Raw genomic sequence first — 22,625 nt, forward strand, 5'->3', positions numbered from 1 at the left:
TTTTACCAGCAAAAAATCAATATGATACAATACTTTTATCTTAAAATTTACATGTCACAAAATAATACATTCGTAATTTTATTTAAATAAAATATGAGCTAAGAAAATTATCCACAGAGACTATTTTACAAAAAGGTTTGGAAGTGAAAATTTAGAAGGAATAATAAAGGAAATTAGTCACTATATAAAATTTGGAAACCAATGACCTAAGAAAATAGATTAAAGGAACTGGGACGTTTAGCCTAGAAGTATTAGCTTTGTTTTGTCAAAACCAACAGCCTGCGGAATCGAGACCCTTCAGTTCAACATAAGGAAAAACTTGTTAACAGGAATCCAAAAGCTAGTATAAGATACCTCAGTAAGTAGTGAGTTCACCATCACTGGAAGTCTTCAAACTTGTTAGGGTTGAAATCCCACCTTCTACCAGAAGCCTTTGCCAATCTTGCTTAAGGTTTCCTCTGTTGACAATCTCCAATTTATCTTGTCTATATCTTGTCTGTACATGATTGTTTATTCTTAGACTGTTACTAATAGACTATCGGTTCCTTGTGAGCTGAGACCGTGCGCAGTGCCTGGCATACTGTAGGTGCTTAATAAATGTTTACTGACTGTAGGCAGAGGATGCCCAATCAGGTACAAACTGCAGTAGTGGACTTCTTCGATCCCTTTAAAAATGGAAGCTCTGTGTATTTGCTATAGCAAGCACTGTCAATAATCCCATGTCAGTTTTTAAAAAGAATATCAGTTCACCAACAGGCACAGAAAACATTGGGCATCAAGTGAAACTAACCAGGATGAGAGTGTAAAACAACTTGGGTGACTGGGTATGATAATGCTGCCCACAAACAAAGGTCCTTTCCAGCTTTGAATCCTATGACTATATGATTCTAACCTGTCCCAACTGATTAAAATACCATTTTAAGCCTATGATCCTCCCCCAAAACATATAGGTCTTTGAAGAGGGCAAGAATATATAACTCCTAGGACAGGGATGGGGAAATTAGACCCTTTAATTGTAGCGCTGCACTTGAGGACCTAGAGGGCCACAAGTTCCCCACCCCTGCCCTAGGATCAAACAATGGCTGCTCTGCCTGAAGACCCTGGCCCCAACCTACCTCTCCAACCTCCTTTTACATATCACTCCTCTTTCCAGACTATAACCCCATCTAACCGGACCTTCTGGTCATTCCTCCCGCAATATTCCATCTCTGCTCTGGAAGTCTTTGCAATGACTGCCTCCCCTCATCTCACCTCCATCCCTCATAATCTGTTTCCTTTAAAACTAAGCTCAAGGGACACTTTCTTTTTGAAGAATTTCCTGACCCTTCAAATGCTAGTGTACCCCAATTACCTCTTAAATATTTAATATTAATAAAATTTTATTGCTTAATATTTAATATCTAATATTGTATTTATTTGGTATATATGTATATGTGTACATGTTTTTCTCCTTTGACAGAATTTAAGTCCCTCCAGAGCAGGGACTACTTACTTCATTTTGGTGAGCCCAGAGTAAGCTCTCCAGAAATGCTTGTACATGATCATTCCCCCTAAATGCTTCCTCCCAATTTCAAAATTCCCTATGACTGTTTAAGAGCACTACTCACTCTGGTTCACACTCCTCAGTTTCTCTCACTCACTTAAATCGAGTCACTTGCCAAGTCCTGCCAGGTCTATCTGCAACATTTCTCATATGTGCCCTCTCTAGTTAAGTGACTTGTCCAGGGTCACACAGCTATTGTCTGAGGCTGGATTTGAACTCAGGTCCTCCTGACTCCAGGGCCGGGGCTCTATCCACTGGGCTACCCAGCTACCCCTTCTTCTTTCCTCTGATCTTGCCACCACCCTGGTGAAGGCCCTCATCACCTCATAGCTACTGCAATAGCCTGTCAAGTGATCTTCCTGCCTCGAGTCTCTCTCCCCACTCCAGTACATCTATTCAGGGGTCAAACTGATTTTCCTAAAGTGCAAGTATGTCCATGTCACCTCCTCCTGCCCCCCATCAATTCAATTAATGTGGTGGTTTCACAATGCCTTGATGTGGATCAAATGGAAAATCCTCTGGATTTGAAAGCCTTTCACAACCTAGCTCCTCCCTACATTTCCAGTTTTATTATACCTGATTCTCTCCTACTGCACCATGCAATCCAACGTCTCTGGTATCCCTGCTGTTTACTGGACAATACATCTCTTCTTTTATAACACTTTTTTTTGAATTTGCAAAGTCTTGAGTTTTTTCTTTTAACTTCTCTTGACCTGTTTCATTCTGTGAATTTTCACTTGTTGTGCCTCTGTCCCCCCTCCTCTCTACCTTCTGGCTTCTCTGGTTTCCTTTAGGTTCAAGTTCCATCTTCCAGAAGAAGCCTTTCCCAGGGCTCCTTAATCTTCGTGCCTTCCCTTTGAGATTACCTCTAATTTGCACCTGTAGATCTGGTTTATATGTAGTTGTTTGCACGTTGTCTCCTCCACTGAACCGTGAGATCCTCAAGAGCAGGGGCTGTATTTTGCCTTTCTTCCCTCCCCGCAAATTTTGTTGAGTACCTGGCACATGATGCTTTTGGACCTAACAATCTTTTCAATTCAAACACTTATTATTAATGCCCACTATGTCTTCAAAGGACATAAGGACACTCTATCACCTCCAAGAAAGGGGGAGAGGTACAATTCTTGACCTCAAGGGGTTTTGTCTTTGGCTGGCAAGATATCTCAGCTAGCACAGGCTACAGTGCAGGGTATGCTAAGTAAGAACCTGTTGACGGACCGAGTGCTGCCACAGGAACCAAAGACAATGTGGACACAGAGAAATGCTAAGTAAAGCATAAGAAGAACTGACATGGCTTCACACTCCGAGTAGACCCCAAAGAGCAGTCTATCATGCTCTGGCATTAGTTCAGGAAGCTGCCCTCCAACAGGCCTGCCACATCACCAGAACCCATTTGCCAGTTTCCTTTATAGTTTGAAAATAAAAAGCTATAATTGACATTGCAACCAATGTTTAAAAAGGGGGAGGGAAGAAAGCCTTCTTCAGCAATACCATCCACTAAGACATGAGTGGAGGGGAGTTAGGGATATGTAAAGCCCCTATTTTTTTTTGTGAAGAAGTATACAAAAGCACTCAAGGCCCCGGCAGGCTGCCACCAAATTCTGGAATCTACATCAGTTTGGGTAAAATCTTCATTCTGTTTCTTTTACTAGAGTGGATGTAAACATGGGCTTCCAATATAATGAGTCAAACACCCTTTGTTACAAGGGGTCTGCAATTAAAATAATCAAGGGAATGTTGTGAAGGAAGGAAAGGAAATGTTACCTAGTTAAGACATGGTCTAAGCAATTGGTCAATGCCCAAACAAGAAACAAGGGAAAATGCATTTGAATGTTTTCATTTTAAAGTACTACTTTAGAGAAACTGAGTTTCTTCTCAGTCTACTTTGGTTTCCTCAACTGTAAAATAGGGATAATAATAACACCCAGCAATAATAGCACCCAGATAATATTTGTAAATAGTTTAGAATAGTGCTTGGGACAAAGTAGGCACTTAATAAAAACTTGTTCCCTTCTCTCCCCCTCCCCCAATGTATGAGTCTTCCTAGAGTTTAGAGACTCCAGAAGAGACAGTAAAGGAGGAGAAAGAGGAAGTATCTAGAACCCAAAGGTAGAAAGTCTAAACTCTACAAAAGGGTTCAAGAAAGGACAGGTTTTCCTTGATGAGTCAATCAGTACCAAAACTCTAAGGATGTCAAAAGAAAACACACAGATTATGGCAGACAACTTCTAAAAGTTCATAGAAAAGGAAGTGATATTTTCTCCAAAAAAGAACAACAGTATTAACCCTATTTCTTTACAGAAGAAATAAAATGCTAAAAAGGTAAACCAATCAACTCACATCCCTAATAATACTGGACCCAACAAAACTCAACAGAAGAGACTTTTTCTCCCAGGGCTCTCTGGTGCTACACAGAAGTCGTAGTGAACCTCTATGCATGAGATATGTTAGTTCTCTCCTGGCATTACTGCCACCTCCTCCATGCTCATGTTTTGGTGAAAATTATGTATCTTAATTATGTGTTTTAATTAAAGCAATGGCTCCCAAAGCCTTTTGGCTCCCAAATGCTTCACTATGAAACCAAGGCTGAAAAACACATACATTATTGTTCCCAGGAATCTTACTCCTTGTCCTCTGCAGGCTTTTAATCTGCTTCACTTCATAAGATAGACCATTCACCTCATTAGTTTGTGATCATTAACAGGATATAGATTTTCAAAGCGATTTCTTTATTGGAAAAAATTAACTGAATGTTATCATCACCTGAATGACCAAGTATAGGTTAAATACTTGAATGTGTTGACAGAGCTTGGCAGATAATTACATATTTCTCCCCTACAAAGTGTCCTTCATGATAATGATGCTAATTTAATTTATACATTTATAAAAGTGTACTTATATATCATATCTAATTTGATCCTCAGAGCACTGTAAGGCACTAGTACAAATAGTTCAGTTTAACAGATGAGGAAACCAAGGTTCACAAGGTTAAGTGCCTTGCTTAAAGTAAAAAAGCTAATAAGTGTTAAGAGTGAAAACTGAAATCCTTATCTTCCCATTCCAAGTACTGTATTTTCCAAAAAACCACACTGCCTTTCATAGATTGTTTTGTACCTATCTATCTCCTCTTTCTCTTAAAGGAAAAAGTAGTCCCAATAGCACCAAAGATACGTGTCTTGACAGCATGTTCCATGATGGACAAAACTAGAGCTTCCACTCCATTCCACCTCAACAAATGTATGGAAGTATCAAGTATAGCTGGTGTGCTTAATTCATTACTTATAGCAAAACGCTCTCCCTAGATGTGAAAAATAGACTTGTCTCCCCTCTGGTCCCATAAGGCCATATGCAAGTGAATTTTACTGAGGTTGATAATTCAATGTACAGTTTTGCATGTACCAAGATAATTCATCAGGTTGGGCTGTTCTGGAGAAGAGATGAAAGGGAGGAAGTTATAACTAGATGGCTACCTTGCCCTCACAGATACCATCTGTGGGCTTCCCCATTCTGATCTGAGGTCTTAAGACCTTCCACAACTTGAAGAATTACAGATGCCTGGGATACAGAGGGCCTACTGTTTCTTCTTGTACTAGTCTTTAGCCAGCACTTTCTAGGAAATGACTCTAGACTGATCTGGCCCTGGAAAATTTAAACCCTAATGTCCAGAATGAATCCATTGTTTATTTCATGCAACCAAGTTTTTATAAAAACAAATCTGTAACTAGAGCACTTAAAAGAATTATAATACATAAAGTATAGCGTCATTCTCATCCAAATGTAGAGAGGGCAAGACAGCAACAAATGCACCTAATTTTAAAATCTCACACAAGATTGTATTGGGTAGTCTTGAAATGTTCTTAATTTTTTTGTTTGCTTTTCCTCCCCTTTCTCTCAGTTCAATGGCCTATGATGGAAAAAGGGTTATCCACTCTTGTTCCATAGTCTTTGGGGACTTGGGAGCCACCAGTCAAGTGTGTAAGGGACAACCCACAGATGGTACCGCCATGTTCCTCCTTAATAAGAAGCGCATACCCTAGCCTAATACATCACAGTATCTCCAGTTTCTCTCCTCTCATAGTAAATCACTCTAAAGTTCACTTTTCTCAATATTTCAGCCAGAATAAGGGACTGGAAATACTTAGTGGAATTGGGACAAAGTGAGAAATATTATTGTGTTAAAATCTTGAAAAAACTGAATTCTTTACAGAATAATCCAGTTCCCTTAAAATGAAAATAAAACATTCTATGAAGAGCAACCAAAATCTGCCTAGGATTTACAAAGGAAAGAAGCCAAATAAACAAGCCTAATTTTGCTCTTGCCAAACGTAATACTAAATAGAAACAGAGAAGGCAGAGCTGGGGTCTCAAGTATCCTTCAGTTCTCTAAAATGCCAGTTGGAGTTCACTATAACTTAAAATGCTTTCTGAATACATGGTTTGATCAGTCCTCAGGCTCCATCTACCCAGGCTGACTGGATCTCGTCATAAGACACAGCTGCTGTGATCAAAAACTCATTGTCCTATACCAAACTGGTCAACAGCCTCTCCAAATGTAGTGAAGCTGGACCTCATACAAAAGACATACAGTCCACCACCAATCCAAATGTGAAGCCTTTCCAGCCTGGTAGGCCCCTCCAGTGGCTGCTTCTTTCTCTGCTAGACCATCACCAATGCACCAGCATGAGGCATCTCAGTAGGACTTCTGCGGACAGTTTCAAAATATGCTGCTTAGAGAGGCAACATAGGATAAGAGACTTGAGAAGTCAGGAAGACCTCAGGTTAAATATCCACTTTTTACACTTACTGGGTGGGTAGCCAATGATAAAATCATTTAACTTTTAATAAACAATAGACAATACTCTCTAAGATAAAGAGGCAGAAGATTTCCACCGGGAAATTCTCGTTAGAATGTAAACTTCCTAACAGCAAGAACTTATTTTGTATTTCTACCACTAAGTGCTAGGCAAGTAGAGCTTAATAAACACTTGTTATTTAAATGATTTACTATACAGAAAAAATAAAAATTTGGTTAAAAAAACTGCTTGAATTAGGCTGAGGATACATACCTTGTTGTTAACTTAAGTAGACAGGTTTAACAAGATGTGAAAAGGTAGGGATCAGGGAGGGAGAAAAGAGGAATCCTCCATTTTTTACTTAGAACAAACACATTTCCTTCACAAATGGATTGTGCAGTTGCTTAAAGGACACAAACAGGCAAAACACACTCAAAAAATCAAGACTTCAGCTCATCTCAGAAATAACCAATAATTGTGGAACTGTGACGAAACAACATCAGGACGAAAACAAGAATGAGGTTATCTAGTTCAATTCTCTCATTTTATATTTAAAGAAACTGAGGCTCAAAGAGGTAAAAAGACTTATAACCAAGTTCATACAGGCAGAAAGCTACCAAAAGCTTGGCTCTTTTCACTCCAAAACCAGCATTTTCTAATACAACACACTGTGCATCTCTCTGAATGCCTATTAACCCAGAAGAGATTGACATACGAGACTGGCACAGAATGGGTTTGAAAACAGTTTCCATAAGTAACAAACCACACAGAAAAGAGCACAGTATTTAGAAGAAGGGACCTTAAAGATGATCTAGTCCAACTCCCTCATTTTAAGAGTGAAGGAACAGACTCAGGAAGATGAAGTGACTGGTCCTACTAGGTCACACAAACAGTAAGTGATAATCTGGATCCATTCAAACCCAAGTTTTCTGCCTCTAAAAGCAGTGCTTTTCCCATCACACCACAATATTTCTATCACATTGTACTTTGCCAGTGTAGGAAGGTTCCAATAACTATGATGCCAACTTTGACACTCTTTATTAGTGTCAGCACTTCAGATACACATTACAAAAAAATGAAACCAACTATTCAGTCATTAAAAAAAGTATGCACAGCCAAATTTTTGGTTTAATCTGCCTACTCTCACTAGCAGTGTAAGGCTTGTTGTTTGCAAGCATTAATGGGTGAAGAATCACCATAATAATGCCTTATACCTGTACTCCATTTTCTAATGGGCAAAGCACTTTCCATTAAAATTATTTCATTTAATGTATAGATCATAAATGAGCCTCCAAGAGCGTTCCCCTTCCACTTGTCCAGCTGCCTCCCCCTTTTCATACAAGATGCTGAAACTCAACTAAGTGACTTGCCCAAGTTCACAATTAGCCAGATGACCAAAAGCTAGGGCCAAAGTCAGGTCTTCTAATTCCTAAGTCTAGTCTTATAGCCCTAATCCTTCATCTCTGGGCCTACTCTGATTTACATGAACTTCTTAAATGGGTAAACTGAAAATGTTGCTAATCAAATGCAAAGATTTTTTTCCTTTAAAACATTTAAGATTTATTGATTCTTAGTTCTTTAATAATTTATTCTCTCTTATTGGTTTTGGCACTGAAGTTATTTAAGTCTACAACTGAATTTAGTAACTTCCACAGTCAGGTTTGTGGTCAAATGGGGGATTGTCACTTCACTGTAGATAAAAGGGGAAAATAGATTACTATGAAGTGGACAATCTTCCCACAATTAAAAAAAAAACCTGTTCTATTCAGAGTGTTCTGTGGGGGACGGTGGGAGTAGACAGAGGATAATTTATTTTTTTAAGCATCCTCTCACCTTATAGATACTGAATTATTGTTCAGCTATTCCAGTCTTCACAAATAAAATGCCTTGATCATGGGATCCTAGTTCATGACTTGAAGTTTCCACAATTAACACTACCTGATGAGTAATTCTCTGTAATCACTGTTAACTGATTCTTTTCAACAACATTTCTTTCTGGAGATTAAAATGATCATCCATTCTCCAGTAAGCTTATGCTCTCATGAACATATCAAAATGGTTTATGGAAAATCCTTGAATTTTATTCTTATCACACTCTTAAAATAACACACTAAGGCTTTCATATTTTCAGCTCTGGGTTTTTTCTTTTTTAAGCTGATTTTTTTTCATGGCAGAACAAGAAAATGCTGCTGGTTTTCATCACAAGAGCCCACGTTATGATCTAGAGTCTAGACTTTGTCATAATGGCAAGTTGAGGAGCCTGTGTGACAATTCTCAGCACAGTATGTGTTTAGGTAGCTTCCAGGTATTTCTGTTTGGCTAATTTTCCCCCTTCATAATGAAATACAGATTTGGAAGGGGGAAGAAAGGAGCTGTGGGAGCATCAGAGATAAACGTACCATAGTTGAGACAATCAGGATGGTCATATCTGCAAGAATAAAAAAGGTTCTCAGCTCTTTGTTCTTAAGAGCTCCCAGGAGGCTGAAGTGGCTTGAGATCAGTGTTTTGCTGTTTTGACAGATGCCTTTGTGGAATGGAGAAGTGGGCGAGACATGTTTATGCGTCTCCCGTAAGTGAACCTTCTGAAAGATAGGTTACTAAGAAAAGGAAGAGTGGGCGTCCACAGAGTGAAGCGTAAGTTTTCTTTTTGGTTCAGGATTACCAAGTGAACTAAATGGAATAATTTGTGAGATGACCGCATGGAGGCTAAGCAAAAGGAGCACTCAGTGTGACCATTTCTAGATATGCTGCTACCACCAAGATGGACTGACATATTTGTTTTTTGTACTGGAACAACATTAAAGAAATAAAAAGCTGACTTTAAATACAGCACACGTTTGTTTTAAAAACTCACTTCCAATTTGACTCTGCTATACAGGGCCTCAGTTTCCTCATCTGTTAACCAAAGGGTTGAACTAGAACTTGAGGATCTCTGTGCTTTCTTCTACTTCTAACATCCTCTGTTCTATGATTTCTGTGGAAAATAAAAGACAGTTAGCACTGATCTCCCGTATAAAACTATGTGTGGGGACGGGATCAGATTCACAGTACACTTCGGATGACAGAAAATGATGAGAGAGAAACCTATGATAGAAACGGCAAGGAAATGTTTGAATTCCTTTAGATCCACTACAAGCACATCATTATAGTCTGCAAAATGTAATAGTCACAACCACATTTTCTTCTTCTGTACACAGTAGCTTTATTACAGATCTCATATATATATCTCGCAACATACAGAATGTCAGGACTGGAAATCATTTAGTCCAGCCCCTTCGTTTTTACTAATGAGAAAAACTGAGACCTAAAGTCACATAGTGTATTAGCAAGATCAAGACTAGGAACCCGGCTCCTTCCTGTCTGTCCAGTAGTCTCTTCATTTCACAACAATGGCATCTTGTACTCCAGTGGTGTCAAACTCAAATAGAAATGACTTAGAAAACCACAAATTAACATTATCTATATTGCATTGTCTATTTATTTTGTTAAGCACTTTCCAATTACATTTTAATCTGATTCTGGCCTGGCCCTGGAGTTTGTTGGGAGTTTGACACCTTTGTTGTATTTCACAGATGGGAAGTTATTCCTCTTGATGTTCTCAAGTTTTAAATGATGGCACTTTGACAGGTCAAAGTAGTCAAACTCAAAATTACACTGACTAGCAATTAACTCATAGCAAAGTAGACTAAAAAAGATTCATAGGTTGATAAAGGATATTACAGCAATCATGTATATGACTGTGGGTTTCAGTTTATTTCATCTGTAAAATAAGGAGGGGCTGAAGCATTTGACATTTACAGGTGTCTTCTAACACTAAATCCTATGACTAGTCTATTGAGTCAATCTGAGGGAACTAATTCCAAAGGAACACAAATCTAAATAGAATTAATGTCAACAATCATGTTTGATTTATTAGTGTTGACCCTATTCCCAAATTACGAAGGAAAGCAAACCCATAAGTCATTAAAATCCTCGTGTTGGTAAAATGCAGCTTGGCACTTGCAACAAAACCATCTGTGTAAAGAACTAAATTCTGAACTAGGCTGGAGACTTGGATTCAATTTCAAACTGTGCCATTAATTAGTTGTGTGATCTCAGATAATTTATTTTTTCACTCGAAGCTTCAGTTTCCTCATCTACGAAATGGAGATAATACTTGTCCTAGCTGCCTCACAGTTGCTTTTGAGGATAAAGTGAGATATTAAATTACAATTTCACTGAGGGTGGCATGGCATGTCATAGAGAGGATCTGGCCTTGCTTTGAATAAGTAAAACCAGTGTTCAGTTCCACCTCTGACACACACTGACCATGTGACCCTGGGTCAAGTACCTAAAGACCTCTCATGGCTCTGGGCAAGGCTCTAAGACCATAAAGTTGGAGAGTAAAAGACAGCTTGCACTGATAAAGGCAGTCTCTTCATCTAGGGAAATCAGTGGAACAATGAAACTCTGAGGATTTTCTCCTCCAGATTGATTCTTTTATGAAAGCAAACTAGGCCATTTTGCTTCAGTTCTTACCCAGCTTTTAACTACTGTATGGGTGTTGCCTCAGACAAACTGGGCCCTAGGAAAGACCTTAACTTAAAAAGGCCAAGGTCTCCCACTGTATGCCGAGTCATGGCTAGTCATCTTGACCTATGGCTTGCCACTGGACTCTGATGACTCTAGAGAAGAGAGTAAGGCTGATGACTTTGCACACCCCACCTCACTTAAATCCAATTCACTTGCCATCACCTTACCAAGGTCATCGGTCCTCTTCAAGAATGACAAAGAAACAACAAACAATGAGATCATAGACCAGTACTAAAACCTTTTTTACTGAGGGCAGGGAATGTCTATGCCTCTTTGCTTTTTTTAACCAAAATTTGTAGCATTCATTCATTCAATAACTAGGAACATAGATTTCCAGTTGGAAGAGACCTAGAGGTCATCTCTTCCAAGACCTTCATTGTGCTGATGGGAAAACTGACACAGTGAGGTTAAATGAATTACCCAATACCATAGAAGAACAGACACTTGAACCCAGGCCCTCTGATTCCAAATCCAGCCCCACTGTATGTGCTGAAAACATTGTGGAAATGCTATGTGAAAAAAAGGTGAAAAATTTGAGGCATCAAGGTAATAATAAAAACATGGAACGCAAATAACTTGAAAGGGTGAATATGATACAATAAAAATTCATTAATGAAGTCTCGACAAACACTGAAAACTTGCAGCAGTCACTCATATAGAACAGGAAGCTTTTTAACTGTGACAGAACTCCTGGCCTGTAGTCCTCAGTCTGAGGTATACAAGCACTGAGTAAGAATCCCAAGGTAGGATAAAACTCCACAAATAAAAGATTTTTTACTTTATCATTCAGGAAAATAATGAGAATTTGGTTGATATCATGAGGAACAGACTATTAGATTATATGTGTCAGTAATAATACACACAACTCTTAACACCCAAAATACAGACTAAAGAACGAGTCTATGAAGTAACCTCCTCTCTAGGTTGCACTAAGTTTGGCACTTGGATTCACTCTATTTCTTTGTTCAAATCACAGCTGGAAGAAACTCTACTCCAGTTTCTTAATTCCCTTCTGCTATTACTATTGATCTAAGTAACCATTTCCTTCACTAGCTCTAACACCCCAACCCAACGCCCCCAATTTTCCTCTAAGGATTTGGAAATATTCCCACAAAGCAAAGGGGTTTTTCATTCTCCTTTCACACAAGTGAAATTGGAAACACTGTTAAATCATCTGTCAATATGCAACCCAATGCAATGATTTGAGATAACCAAATCCAAGACCTCAGGATGCCATTTACCTAACAAGTTATGCAAAAATGAAAGTTGCACTGGGCTCTGTGGGTTGGAAGCAAAAAAATAAGCCTAGATTTCCCAGATTCACATGTCCCTGGAAGCAACCTATGACTCCTATTCTTTAAACTTGGCTAATTAGTCATTACTCACCCTAATATCAGCTGCATCCCTCTAGATTCCTTCATACTACCCACTCCCCTACTCTCCACCACAAAAGGGAAATAAAGGCACTGGAAGAGTCACCGGTGAATCAATGGTTACCCGATCTGGCCTTAGCACGTCTGACTGCCTGCACAACCAGACAACTCCGGACTGCAACAAACTTCATACAAAGCCGAACAAGTCAGCAGCAGCCAGAGGACACTAGTTTGCTGACCGAGCACCCCTCCCGCCTTCCCCACCAGCCCCGCAAACCCCCAACGAAGTCAAGGCTTGGAAAGAAGCCTGCAGATATTCCTCCTACCGCGAAAGGCAACTTTTCCGCTTCTTTAAAAGCAGCAGAGAGAAAGGAGGAAGAAAAGAAAAGGAAGAGGGAGGAAAAGAAAGGGACGAGGGAGGACGTCTCACCACAGCACCAGTCTGGAAATGAAGCCCGGGCTCTCGGAGAGTCAGGAAGGATGGTCTGAAAGCGGAGGAGAACAATAGCCAAGGCCGAGCCGCGGGAGCCCCTCTGGGGTGGCAGGCAGGCTGCTGCTCCCTCTCCCCAACTCCCTTCCCAATCCCGGCAAACTTCGGCAGTCTGGAAGAGATGTGAGCCGAGGGGAGGGGAGGGCAGGGAAGGGCAGGGGAGGGGATCTTGGCATCGGAGTCTCCCGACGGCCAGCAGCTGGGTGCCGGGCTTCTGCGGTTCTCCAGCCCAGGGACGAAGAGCAGGTGGGGAAGGGGTCGTCTACACCCTGCCACCCTCCCTTTTCCCCTCCCCTTTTTGTAACTCATCCCCACCCCACTCTCCCAACGCAGAGGAGCTCCGGCGAAGCCTTCAATGTGGGAGGATTGCTGGGGGCGGGGGGGGGAAGGTGTAGAGGGGGTAAGGTGAGGGCACAAGATCCTTCTTCCAACTTTGCCCCGCTCCCTTTCTCCATCCCTATACTACGCACCTTTCACCCTCCCTCTCACACCAAACCCATGCAGACAGTTTGCAAGGGGGACTGAGCTCCTTCTCCTCCCTTCCCCTACCCATGCCCAAGCTCCCGGCCGCGGAGGGAGAGTTGGTACCTCGGTGCCCCCAAGTCTCTCTCGGCCCCCACCCGGGCGTCGCTAGCGCCTTCTGTCTCCTTTTCCCTCGGCCCCGCGGTCCCGCAGCTCCATTCGCTCCCGCTCCAGACACAAAGAGAAGGAGAGACACTACAGGGCGCCGGCACTGCCCCCTGGGAGGGGAAGGGGGGGGGAGGAGGAAAGGCGGACCTAGGGTGGGGGCGCCGGGCAAGTCCCAAAGTCTCCGCGCCAGGCACTCACCCCATAGACGCAGCTCCCGGCCCGCCGGCCAGGGGCGAGCACCCCGGACGCCCGCCACCCGCTTCCCTAAGGAAGCCGCTGCAGCCGCGTCTGCTTCCTTCTCCTCCTCCTCCGCTTTCTCCACCTCCCTCCCGCGGTTGCGGGTGGTCAGTGGGCGCCTCGGCTCCCGGGGCTGGGCGGGGGCAGCGGCAGTACCACCACGTGGCCGCCAGGCGCCGGCCCCCGCCGACCTGGAGCAGGAGAGCGAGGGGAGGTGCTTGCCATTCCCCACCCCTTCCACCCGGCCGGCCGGCGGCGGCGGAGCCCAAAATTCCTCGAGTCAGGTGACCCAGAGCTGGGCACTCCGGTCCGGACCTGGAGGAGGTGCCCCTGGGCTGGTTCGGCCGCCAGTGCCCTTCTGGCCCCAGTTTGCTTCGTGGGGGATTGTTTCCTGCTCCCCTGCTGTTTTCGTCTCTCCTTACTGCAGGGAGGGAAAGCTAAGCTTGCCTTGGACCCGGGGCTTTAGAGTCAATCGATCAGAAAGCATTTATTAAACGCCCGCCATGGCCCTGGCCCTGAACTAAGGCAGGAGCTTGAACCAAAGTGCCAAGATGGACTAACTGCTCTTAATAGCTGAGGTTCTGAACTGGCGCGGGCAGGGGGTGTGCCCCAACTATTTTCTTTTTAAATAGAACGCAAGAAAAAATAGTAGAGAACCTGTTCGAGAAGTTTGAAGCAGAACCAATACTGTGAGTCACTATCGAAAAGGATCGATCTCAAGCAAAACCTGAGCCAGTATTTCATATGGCTGCAGTACGAGTCAGGGGTCAGACAGAATGAAGTGGGAAGAGGAAATATTGAAATGGAAAATCTTGACTCTTCCTTCTTCCTGTCTTGTCCTTGATGATACAGCAGGCTTTGGCTGAATGGTAGGAAGAGTTTCTAGCTTCCAGGCTTCCTCTTCTTCATGGTGCTGCATAATCATTTGCCAAGGAATCTCACCAGCCTCCCTTTTTATACATACTTGTAACCCATCTGCTCCTGTGGCAAACTGGGTTCCATCTTCTCCCTTTTAGATCGGGGTTCTTAACCTTTTTGTGCTGCAGACACTCCTTTGGCAGTCTGGTAAATCCTGTGGACCTCTTTACAGAATATTTTTTGCTGATGATTGAAGGAAATCCCAAATTTCAGTAACAGGTTAGTGAAAATAAAGATATATTTTTTCCCCAAGTTCATGGACTCCAGGCTAAATACTCCTGCTTTAGATAATAATCTATATGATGCATTGTACTAACCTAATTGAAGTCCAGGCCCTCAATACTGAATTTGACTCCTTAGAATGTGACCTGTAGGGCAGGTACTATTTTTCCTTTTCTTTCTTTCTTTTTTTAAATCCCCATCACTTTGCACAATCCTTGGCACATAGTAAAGGCTTGTTGACTAAGTGATTTGTTTCTAGGTTTGGTATAGGGGTATTCAGTTCTCAGGAAAGTAGCTGAGGTTAGTAAGATAGAACATAAATTAAACATTATTAAACATTAAACATTATTAAAATTCCATAGTTACAGAAAGAATTTCACAGATTCATAGAATTTAAATATGGGACATTTAGATCTTAGGGGACACTTCCCCCAAAAAGAGGACTTGTGCTGAAGCACAGAGGTAATCAAGAAAACTCTTCATCTGCCCCCAGAGATCTGTATAGTTATTGCACACTTATGGTACCATCCTGCTTTTGAGATTCACCTGAGTGAACAAATAATTCTTTGTTCTCAGAAAGTCAAGCAACACACTCCATCACCAGACTTGTCCCCCACCTTACCCAGACACCTACTATAAAATCAATCCAGACTTACAGATAACTCTGAGGTTGAGGCTTCCCACCCACTCCTGGGAAAAAACCTGGGGTTACTGGAGTATTGACCCCCTCACAGAACCTGGGCAGTTCACAACACTCACAGTACCAGTGAAGGACTGCGTCCTGGTTTGTTGTTCCTCGTTACAACCCTGAACCTCACTATTTCTAGGTTCTGGCTCCTGCTCTGGTTTATTATTTCTTGCCAAAACAGTCTTTCTTCTTTCTTTGGTACTCTGATCCCCTAGAAAACTTCAAGGCTGAAATAGCCCTCAACAGTTATCCTAATCCAACTCATACCTGAAAAAGAATCTCCATTACAACATATCCAACAAATGACAATCTAGCCTTTGCTGGAAAGACTTCAAGTGAGGGTAAACACATGATTTCCCAAAGCAACCCATTTCACTTTTGGATAGCTCTTATTTTTAGAAAAATTTTTCTGATGTCAAGTCTAAATTTGCCTCTGTAACTTCTAGCCATTTCTTTTACTTCTGCCCTCTAGAACCAAATTAAGCAAGTCTGATTAGGGGGGCAGTGTGGAAAGAGCACTGGCTTTGGAATTGGAAGATATGACTGAAGCTAACTACCTGGGTGACCTTGGGCAAGTCAACTTGTTGGCCTCAATTCCCTCAGATGAGGGTTTGCTTTATATGACCTCTGAGATCCCTTTCAGCTCTATAACTCTTGACTCTTAATTTCTCTTCCATGTGACAGACTTTTAAATGCATGAAGACAACTCTCATGTTCTTGAGCCTTCTCTTGGGTTAAAAATTCCAGTTTCTTTAATTGTGAAGTGGACTTCACCATTGCGGTTGCCCTCTTCTGAACACTTAGCAATGTCACTCTTAAAATGATGTCAATGCCCAAGACTTAATATGATACTTCAGATGGGGCCTGATCTTCCTTGTTCCTGGAAGCTAGGCCTCTCTTAAAGATACCAAAGATTGTGTTAAGGTTTTCACCCCTTGCCATATCACATTGCTGACTCATATTAAGCTTGTATTATAGTCCACTAAAACCTCTAGATCTTTTTCTGTTCCTCCACTCTTACATCTAGATCTTCACTACTTCCTGACATGTACTCTGATTGAGTGACACGGGGCTCTTGGCTGTTTTACAAACGAGACATTCCATCATTCAGCTCTAGGGCATTTTTTTCTGGCTGTCCTCCATGCCTAAAATGCTCTCCCTCTTATTGGTCAATAACTCATTTCCCTGGCTTCCATTAAGTCCCAACTAAAATTCCATATTTTACTGGAAGCCTTCCCCAAACCCTCTTAATTCTAGTGCCTTCCATCTGGTAATTATTTCCTAAATTTATCCTGCCTACAGCTTGTGTTGTATGTATTTGTTTGCCTGCTTTCTCCCCCATTAAATTGTAAGCTCCTTGAGGACAGGAACTATTTCTTTTTGTATCTCTAATGCTTAACACAGTGCCTGGCATTTGATACATGTTCATTGATTGGTTAATTGCATAATATCACTCCCTCTGCAGTTCATGAGTTCACTGTTGCCTCAGTATCTTGCCTAATGAGGCTTGGAGATTTGCCATTCTGCTACACTGTTGCTGCCCCTGTTTCCATTTCTACTTTTTTAATCTACTTCCCCTTCCTTAGGAGAGTATTATGGCTCCCAAAATGACAGTTATGTCCAAGAGAGCTAGTAACATTTCCAGTCATTCTGTTCAGGCTCCCAACCCCACCTGGCTGACACAGTGAAGGTCATTTATGGCATTTGTGAAGACTTTTTCATCTCAGAGGATGTGATATGTAAAGTTGCCCTCATTCCTAGCCAAATTAGGAAAATGGAATTCCATTTACTTTTCCATGCCTAAAGTACAAGAGAAATGTGCCCTTTTTCTGAGTTTTTATGAGGTTGAAATGAACACTCCTTTCAATTTGGCTTTTCTCTGTCATCATCTTCCTCTCCTTCATGCCCAGATTAGAGTCAGGCCATGCAGACCCTGAAGCCTCAAGAAACCACTAGGAAGGAACCGTAAAAGCTGGAAGCCTCTTCAGGCACAATAGTGAAGGTTTCCATTTTCACCTCACCTGGCACTTTTATGCCTGGGGCAAGTGCTACACCATGCCATCTCAAATCAGTTGTTTCAAAAAGACAGATTTAGTTGGGGAGGAAAGGCAAGAGAAGGGAAGAAGCGGGAAGAGACTTTGCAAACCAATTCCCTCGATGGAGAGAGGAGTCCTTGGGATATCTGGAGGATGCTGCGAGGGAGGCCATGGCCCAGGTAGGGCAGGCTAGGCTGGCTAGGTAGCTCACTCAGGGTGTGATTGCTGCTGGGTCAGGACACACACCATTTCTTAGCTTCTTATTTGGATTAATTATGTTGCTAACTAGATACTAAGTTCAGTTATTTCTCTGTTACCAAGGACTGTTGTCAGAGTTGTCCTTTGAATTTTGTGGCCTGACATAGTTACCCCTCCTTCACACACCTTTCCATCCCCTTGTTTTTCTTAGTCAATCTAAAATGCTACAGGATTGTCTTGGTTACCTTATTCTCCTCCAGTATCTCCCCATTTGCTGCTTGGATTACAAAACACTCACCCAGTCTACTGCTAGTATTATCACATTTTCTTTGTTTCCTGTCATCTCCCTTTTTCTTTTCCTTGTCCCAAAGTCCATTGGTATAGGTTATTTTCAGTCGAGTCTGTCTCCTCATGACCACTTTTGGGTTATTTTTGGGCAGAGATACTGGAGTAATTTGCCATTTCCTTCTCCAGTGGATTAAGACATACAGAGCTTAAATGACTTGCCAAAGGTCACACAGACAGTAAGTGTCTGAGGCTTGATTTGAACCCAGGTCTTCCTGATTCCAAACCACTATAATACCTCACTGCTCTGTCTTGGTATAGGACTCTTTCCTGATTGAGGGAGATGAAGGTCTTACTCTGCATGAGGGGCAGGGCTTAGTTAGTGAGAGGATAGAGCTTCAGTTTCTAGCCAGTCCCCTACTCTTAAGTGGGAATGGCTCCCCAAGTGAGAGTCTTTTTCTCCAAATATAGTTTTGAAAGTGAATATGGAAGAGATTAACCCCACTTCAGATTGCTGAAATGAAAGACTTTGGGAAAAGATGAAAGAATTGCTTGGTTTCTATCTTGTCGCTCTTACTAACTTGCTACTCTAGAGACTTCAAAGTCTAGAGACTTTCCCTTTGAGTAAGATCCAAGACTTTCTCTCTTGGTTGATCTGGTACCTTCTTCCCAAGGGGAGAGCTCCTTTACTCTGTATTGTCTGGTAAATATTCTCCCTGTTTGCTTTGATTTGTATAAATGGATTTCTTTGCTATTTGGTATGTGTATTCATTGTGGAACTGGTATTACATGGTGGGAAAGGGATCACACCTTGGATATAGAGCTTTGGTCACTTTGTCCCCTCAAATGAGAAAATGATCAAGTTAGATGGAACCCAATCATATCCCCTAGAGGAACAATATTTAAGATAAATATACTTCTAGCCTGCTAGCCCCTTGTCTCTGAGCAAAGTAGAGTGATAGCTTTTAACCTGAACCTCCTGCTTCCCTTCCTGGCTGGGTCTGAAAGTCTCCATTGGAGAAAGGTGGGGGAATAGTCAGGCTAAAATACTATGATTCCATATACAAGATGTCCTTCTACCCCAAATCCAGCAAGTCCCTTCCCAAATCTTAAAAAGCTTTCCCCTCATATTTAACCTTCTACAGGACATCTTTCTAGCCTGGAAGTATAGACTCAGGATATGTCAAAACTCTAAGGGCTGTTAGAAGTCACAGAAGAGCAGTAGAATTAGAAGGGATCTTCTAGTCCAACCCCTTTAATTTACATATATGGCAAGTGAGACCCAGAAAGGTTATTGGAACCCCAAGTCTTCTGACAGCTTGTCCAGTGCTTTCCCAGATGCTGTTTTTCTTCTTTCTTGTGCCCTCCCCAGTCCCTCCTCACCTCCTAAAAAATATTCAGAACGAGTACTGGGTAAAATCAACTAGTTAATTGACTGATATTCTTTAACATTTTAAAAATGTGGTCACTCTATTTTATTTCCCTTCCCCCTCCCAGCCCTTTTTGAAACAAGGAAAGCAAGGTGAGTCAGTAGATCAAGCAATAGATATGGCCTCAGAAGCCCTGAGCTAAATCTCATTTGTGACACTTCCCACCTCTGTGACTTTGTGCAATCCATTTTACTTCTCTGGGCCTCAGTTTCCATGGCTGAAATGATGGGAATGGACTAGATAATCTCTAAAGGCTCTTTAGCTTTAAATCTCTATGTTTTAAAGGACAGCTTGTGCCTAGAGAACCAAAGCAAAGTCTTGATGGAGTGGCACAAAAGTGTCATGGAAGAAGGACGTAGAGATGGATGCCACACTGGAGCCAAAAAGTAATCCTTCCACTTTATTTGGCATGTAGTCAGGCCCTTAACTGCAGTTCTGTGTCTACTTAGAGGCTACATGATTGAAGAGGAATGTGGAGAAATTGGAAAGAGTCCACAAAAAAGTAACAAAAACACAATCAAAGGGCTGGGGAGGAAAACTCTATGAAGAAAGTTTCAAGTACTTATAGTAAAAACTCTTTTATACTTTCCTGGAGACTATGGGGAGATTTTGCAAATAGTGAAAAAGCTCAGACTAAGGAAAATTAAGAAAGATGCTAAAATGTCAGCTATAATGCTATTATGTCATGCAGCAATAAAAACAGAAAAAATCTAGAGCTAGAGAGGGCCCTATAAGACTATTTAGTTCAACTTCCACATTTAACAGATGAGGAAGCTGGGTCCTGGAAAGAATGGGACAAAGATTTCTGAATGCAAATCTGGTGTTCTGGGCACTGAAACCAATTGAATACTTTCTCATCACAAGTAATAGAAAGTACTTTTTCTAAGGACAGAGTCTTAGTTATCATACATGTGTTAACATTTTACATTAGGACCTTCTTTGTAGGGGAGTTAGATTCTCCAGCCATTTCATTTTTTAAAATTAATTCCACAGTTCTTTTTTATTTTATTGATGTCTTTTTATTTTTTATGTTTTATTGTTGCCTTCTGTTTTTAAACACTAGTTATTTCCCAATTTACTTTTCCCCTCACCCCATTCTACCCTTTTAAGGAAAAAAATCAGTTAAGCAAAACTAACTGAAAAAAAAGGTGCCTGATGGGATGTACCAGCTTCTACTTCTGTAGTCTCACACCTGTCTACTAAGACAAGGAAAACAGAGTTCCTCACCTGTTCTCTGGGACTATGAGTTCAGCCACTGTTGAAATTCATTTTTGTTTACATTACTGTGGCATATATATGTTTGTATGAGTATAAAATTTTCATAGTTCTGCTGACTTTGCTCTCCAGTAATTCATATGAATCTGCCCATGCTTTTATGAATTCATCATATTTGCCAACTCTTATTGTATGCCATTCTTAAGGCATTCTTATAGAATTCCATGAATTCATATTCTATAAAATGTTGAACCATTCCAATGAATTCCCAGCTTATTTCTAGTTGCTTTTTTTTACCTCCACAAAAATACTCCTGTGAATTTTAGGGTCTGAAATTTGTCCAGTCTGCAAGAAAAATCACTGAGGCAGAGCCCTAAGCCAATAGAACTTTATTAGTTCATGGTCCCCTCTAATGAAGTAGACCTCAGATCTTCCTCATGATCTGAGATGCCTCCTTTCCCCAGGGTCTTACTTTTATAGGACTTAATACCCAGACACTCAGAAAAGGTAAAGGAAAATACAGAGCCTCATTGCTTGACAGATCTTAATTTTGATCCTCCAGGAGAGCCAGAAATGATACGTCAGCATGGTTGGTCACAAGATGGACAAGGCAATAGTCATCTCCATTGACTAAGTGGTCATAAGATGGACACCTGCTCATGTTGGACAAAGAGAAGATTGTCCAGAGGTACAAAAACAAATTGGGAGACTTCCTATATCATGCCAAAGTTTCCCACCCACGCTGGGCTTGGTCATCAGCATTCTTGTGATTAGGCAAGTGTACTTCATAATTGGTAGTTCACAGCTCTGGGGCCTGATATACAGAACTTATAATCACAACCCTTATGGAATGATATCACACTGGTTAATATTGATTGAAATAAAATAGGGGTCTAATTGATCATCTGTCACAGAATATTTTGGTATATATTCCTGTCTCTGATGTCATATAATTATAGCTCTAGATGTCAGCCATCCAACCCACCTCCTTCATTTGGCAGATGAGAAAACTCAAGCCCAAGAAGATAAATGCCTTGACCAAGTTTATACAGACCCAACATTCTCTGATTATAAGCCAGTGTTCTTTCTACCATACTACACTGCCTCTAGTGGTGGTTCTTAGGTCTCTAGCTAAGGAAACTGAAGCTCAGTGAAGTTATGACTTGCCCAAAGTCACACAGCTATTTAAATCAGGACTAGAACAGCTAGCCCAGTGTTCTTCCTACTACCCCAAGATGTTGAGCACTAATTAGTTCACAGGCACTGTGAACTGTCAATTCACTGAAGTTTTCTAAAATGTTGGGAGAATTGGAAACAAATGCAGGGCCAAATGTACATATACAGCACGGCAAATGCAATGGATCCAGGGATGAGATTATAAATTGAGGAAAGATAGGATAACAGCTAGTTTGACTATAAAGAAATTAAGCCAACTTCCAAAGACAGAAACAAAGCATCTTTAAGTTGAAGGTGACTTAGAAATCATCTAGTTCAACCTTCCCTTCCCTATAAGAATCCCTGCTACAGCCTTGTAGTTGATCTTCCTGGGTCTGCTTCAACACTTCTAGCCATCAACAATTATTTATTTATTTGTTTGTTTTAACATTCCTTTTTTTTTTAAATTTTGAGTTCCAAATTCTTTCCCTTCCTCCAACGCCTCCCCTACCCATGGAGAAATCAAGGATTATGATACCTCTTATACATTTGAAGTCATGCAAAACATATTTCTCTATTAGCCATGTTGCAAAAAAAGCAAGAAAAATCAAGTGAAAAACATTATACTTCAATTTTACTCAGAATTCACCCATTCTCTCTGTGGAGGTGAATAGCATATTTCATCATGAGTCCTTTGGAACTGTCTTGATCAGAACAACTAAGACTTTCACAGTTGTTTATTGTTACAATATTGCTCTTACAATGCATAATGTTCTCTTGATTCTGATCACTTCACTTTGCATCAGTTCATATAAAGCTTCCCAGATTTTTCTAAAACCA

The 22,625-nt window shown here is 41.2% G+C and overlaps 2 protein-coding genes across 21 annotated transcripts in view; one reads left to right on the plus strand and one right to left on the minus strand.

The window, feature by feature from the left end:
• The window catches only part of RAI14 (retinoic acid induced 14), a 179,539-nt gene extending 165,822 nt beyond the window's left edge, over positions 1-13,717 (minus strand). For 8 of the 20 annotated variants that reach the window (XM_072605863.1, XM_072605861.1, XM_072605857.1 and 5 more), the window contains exon 1: positions 13,360-13,466. The gene's annotated coding sequence lies outside the window, so the exon portion shown is untranslated. Of the gene's footprint in view, positions 1-9,190; positions 9,311-12,711; positions 12,862-13,359; positions 13,469-13,599 lie in introns of those variants that run through there. The other 12 variants (XM_072605864.1, XM_072605860.1, XM_072605856.1 and 9 more) reach the window with 7 other exon arrangements.
• Positions 13,239-21,546, plus strand: LOC140501850 (uncharacterized). The gene is made up of 2 exons (XM_072605879.1): positions 13,239-14,775; positions 21,193-21,546. Exon 1 carries the CDS (start codon positions 13,323-13,325, stop codon positions 14,130-14,132), a length of 810 nt encoding a protein of 269 aa, XP_072461980.1. The 5' UTR covers positions 13,239-13,322; the 3' UTR covers positions 14,133-14,775; positions 21,193-21,546.
• Positions 21,547-22,625: the final 1,079 nt, after the last annotated feature.

This window comes from Notamacropus eugenii, chromosome 4 (assembly GCF_028372415.1).
Source record: "Notamacropus eugenii isolate mMacEug1 chromosome 4, mMacEug1.pri_v2, whole genome shotgun sequence".
Lineage (NCBI taxonomy): Eukaryota > Metazoa > Chordata > Mammalia > Diprotodontia > Macropodidae > Notamacropus > Notamacropus eugenii.

What these genes read in the sequence shown, in the direction of transcription:
- LOC140501850 (XM_072605879.1), top strand. Translation starts at nt 13,323, where the DNA reads ATGCCCAAGCTCCCGGCCGCGGAGGGAGAGTTGGTACCTCGGTGCCCC.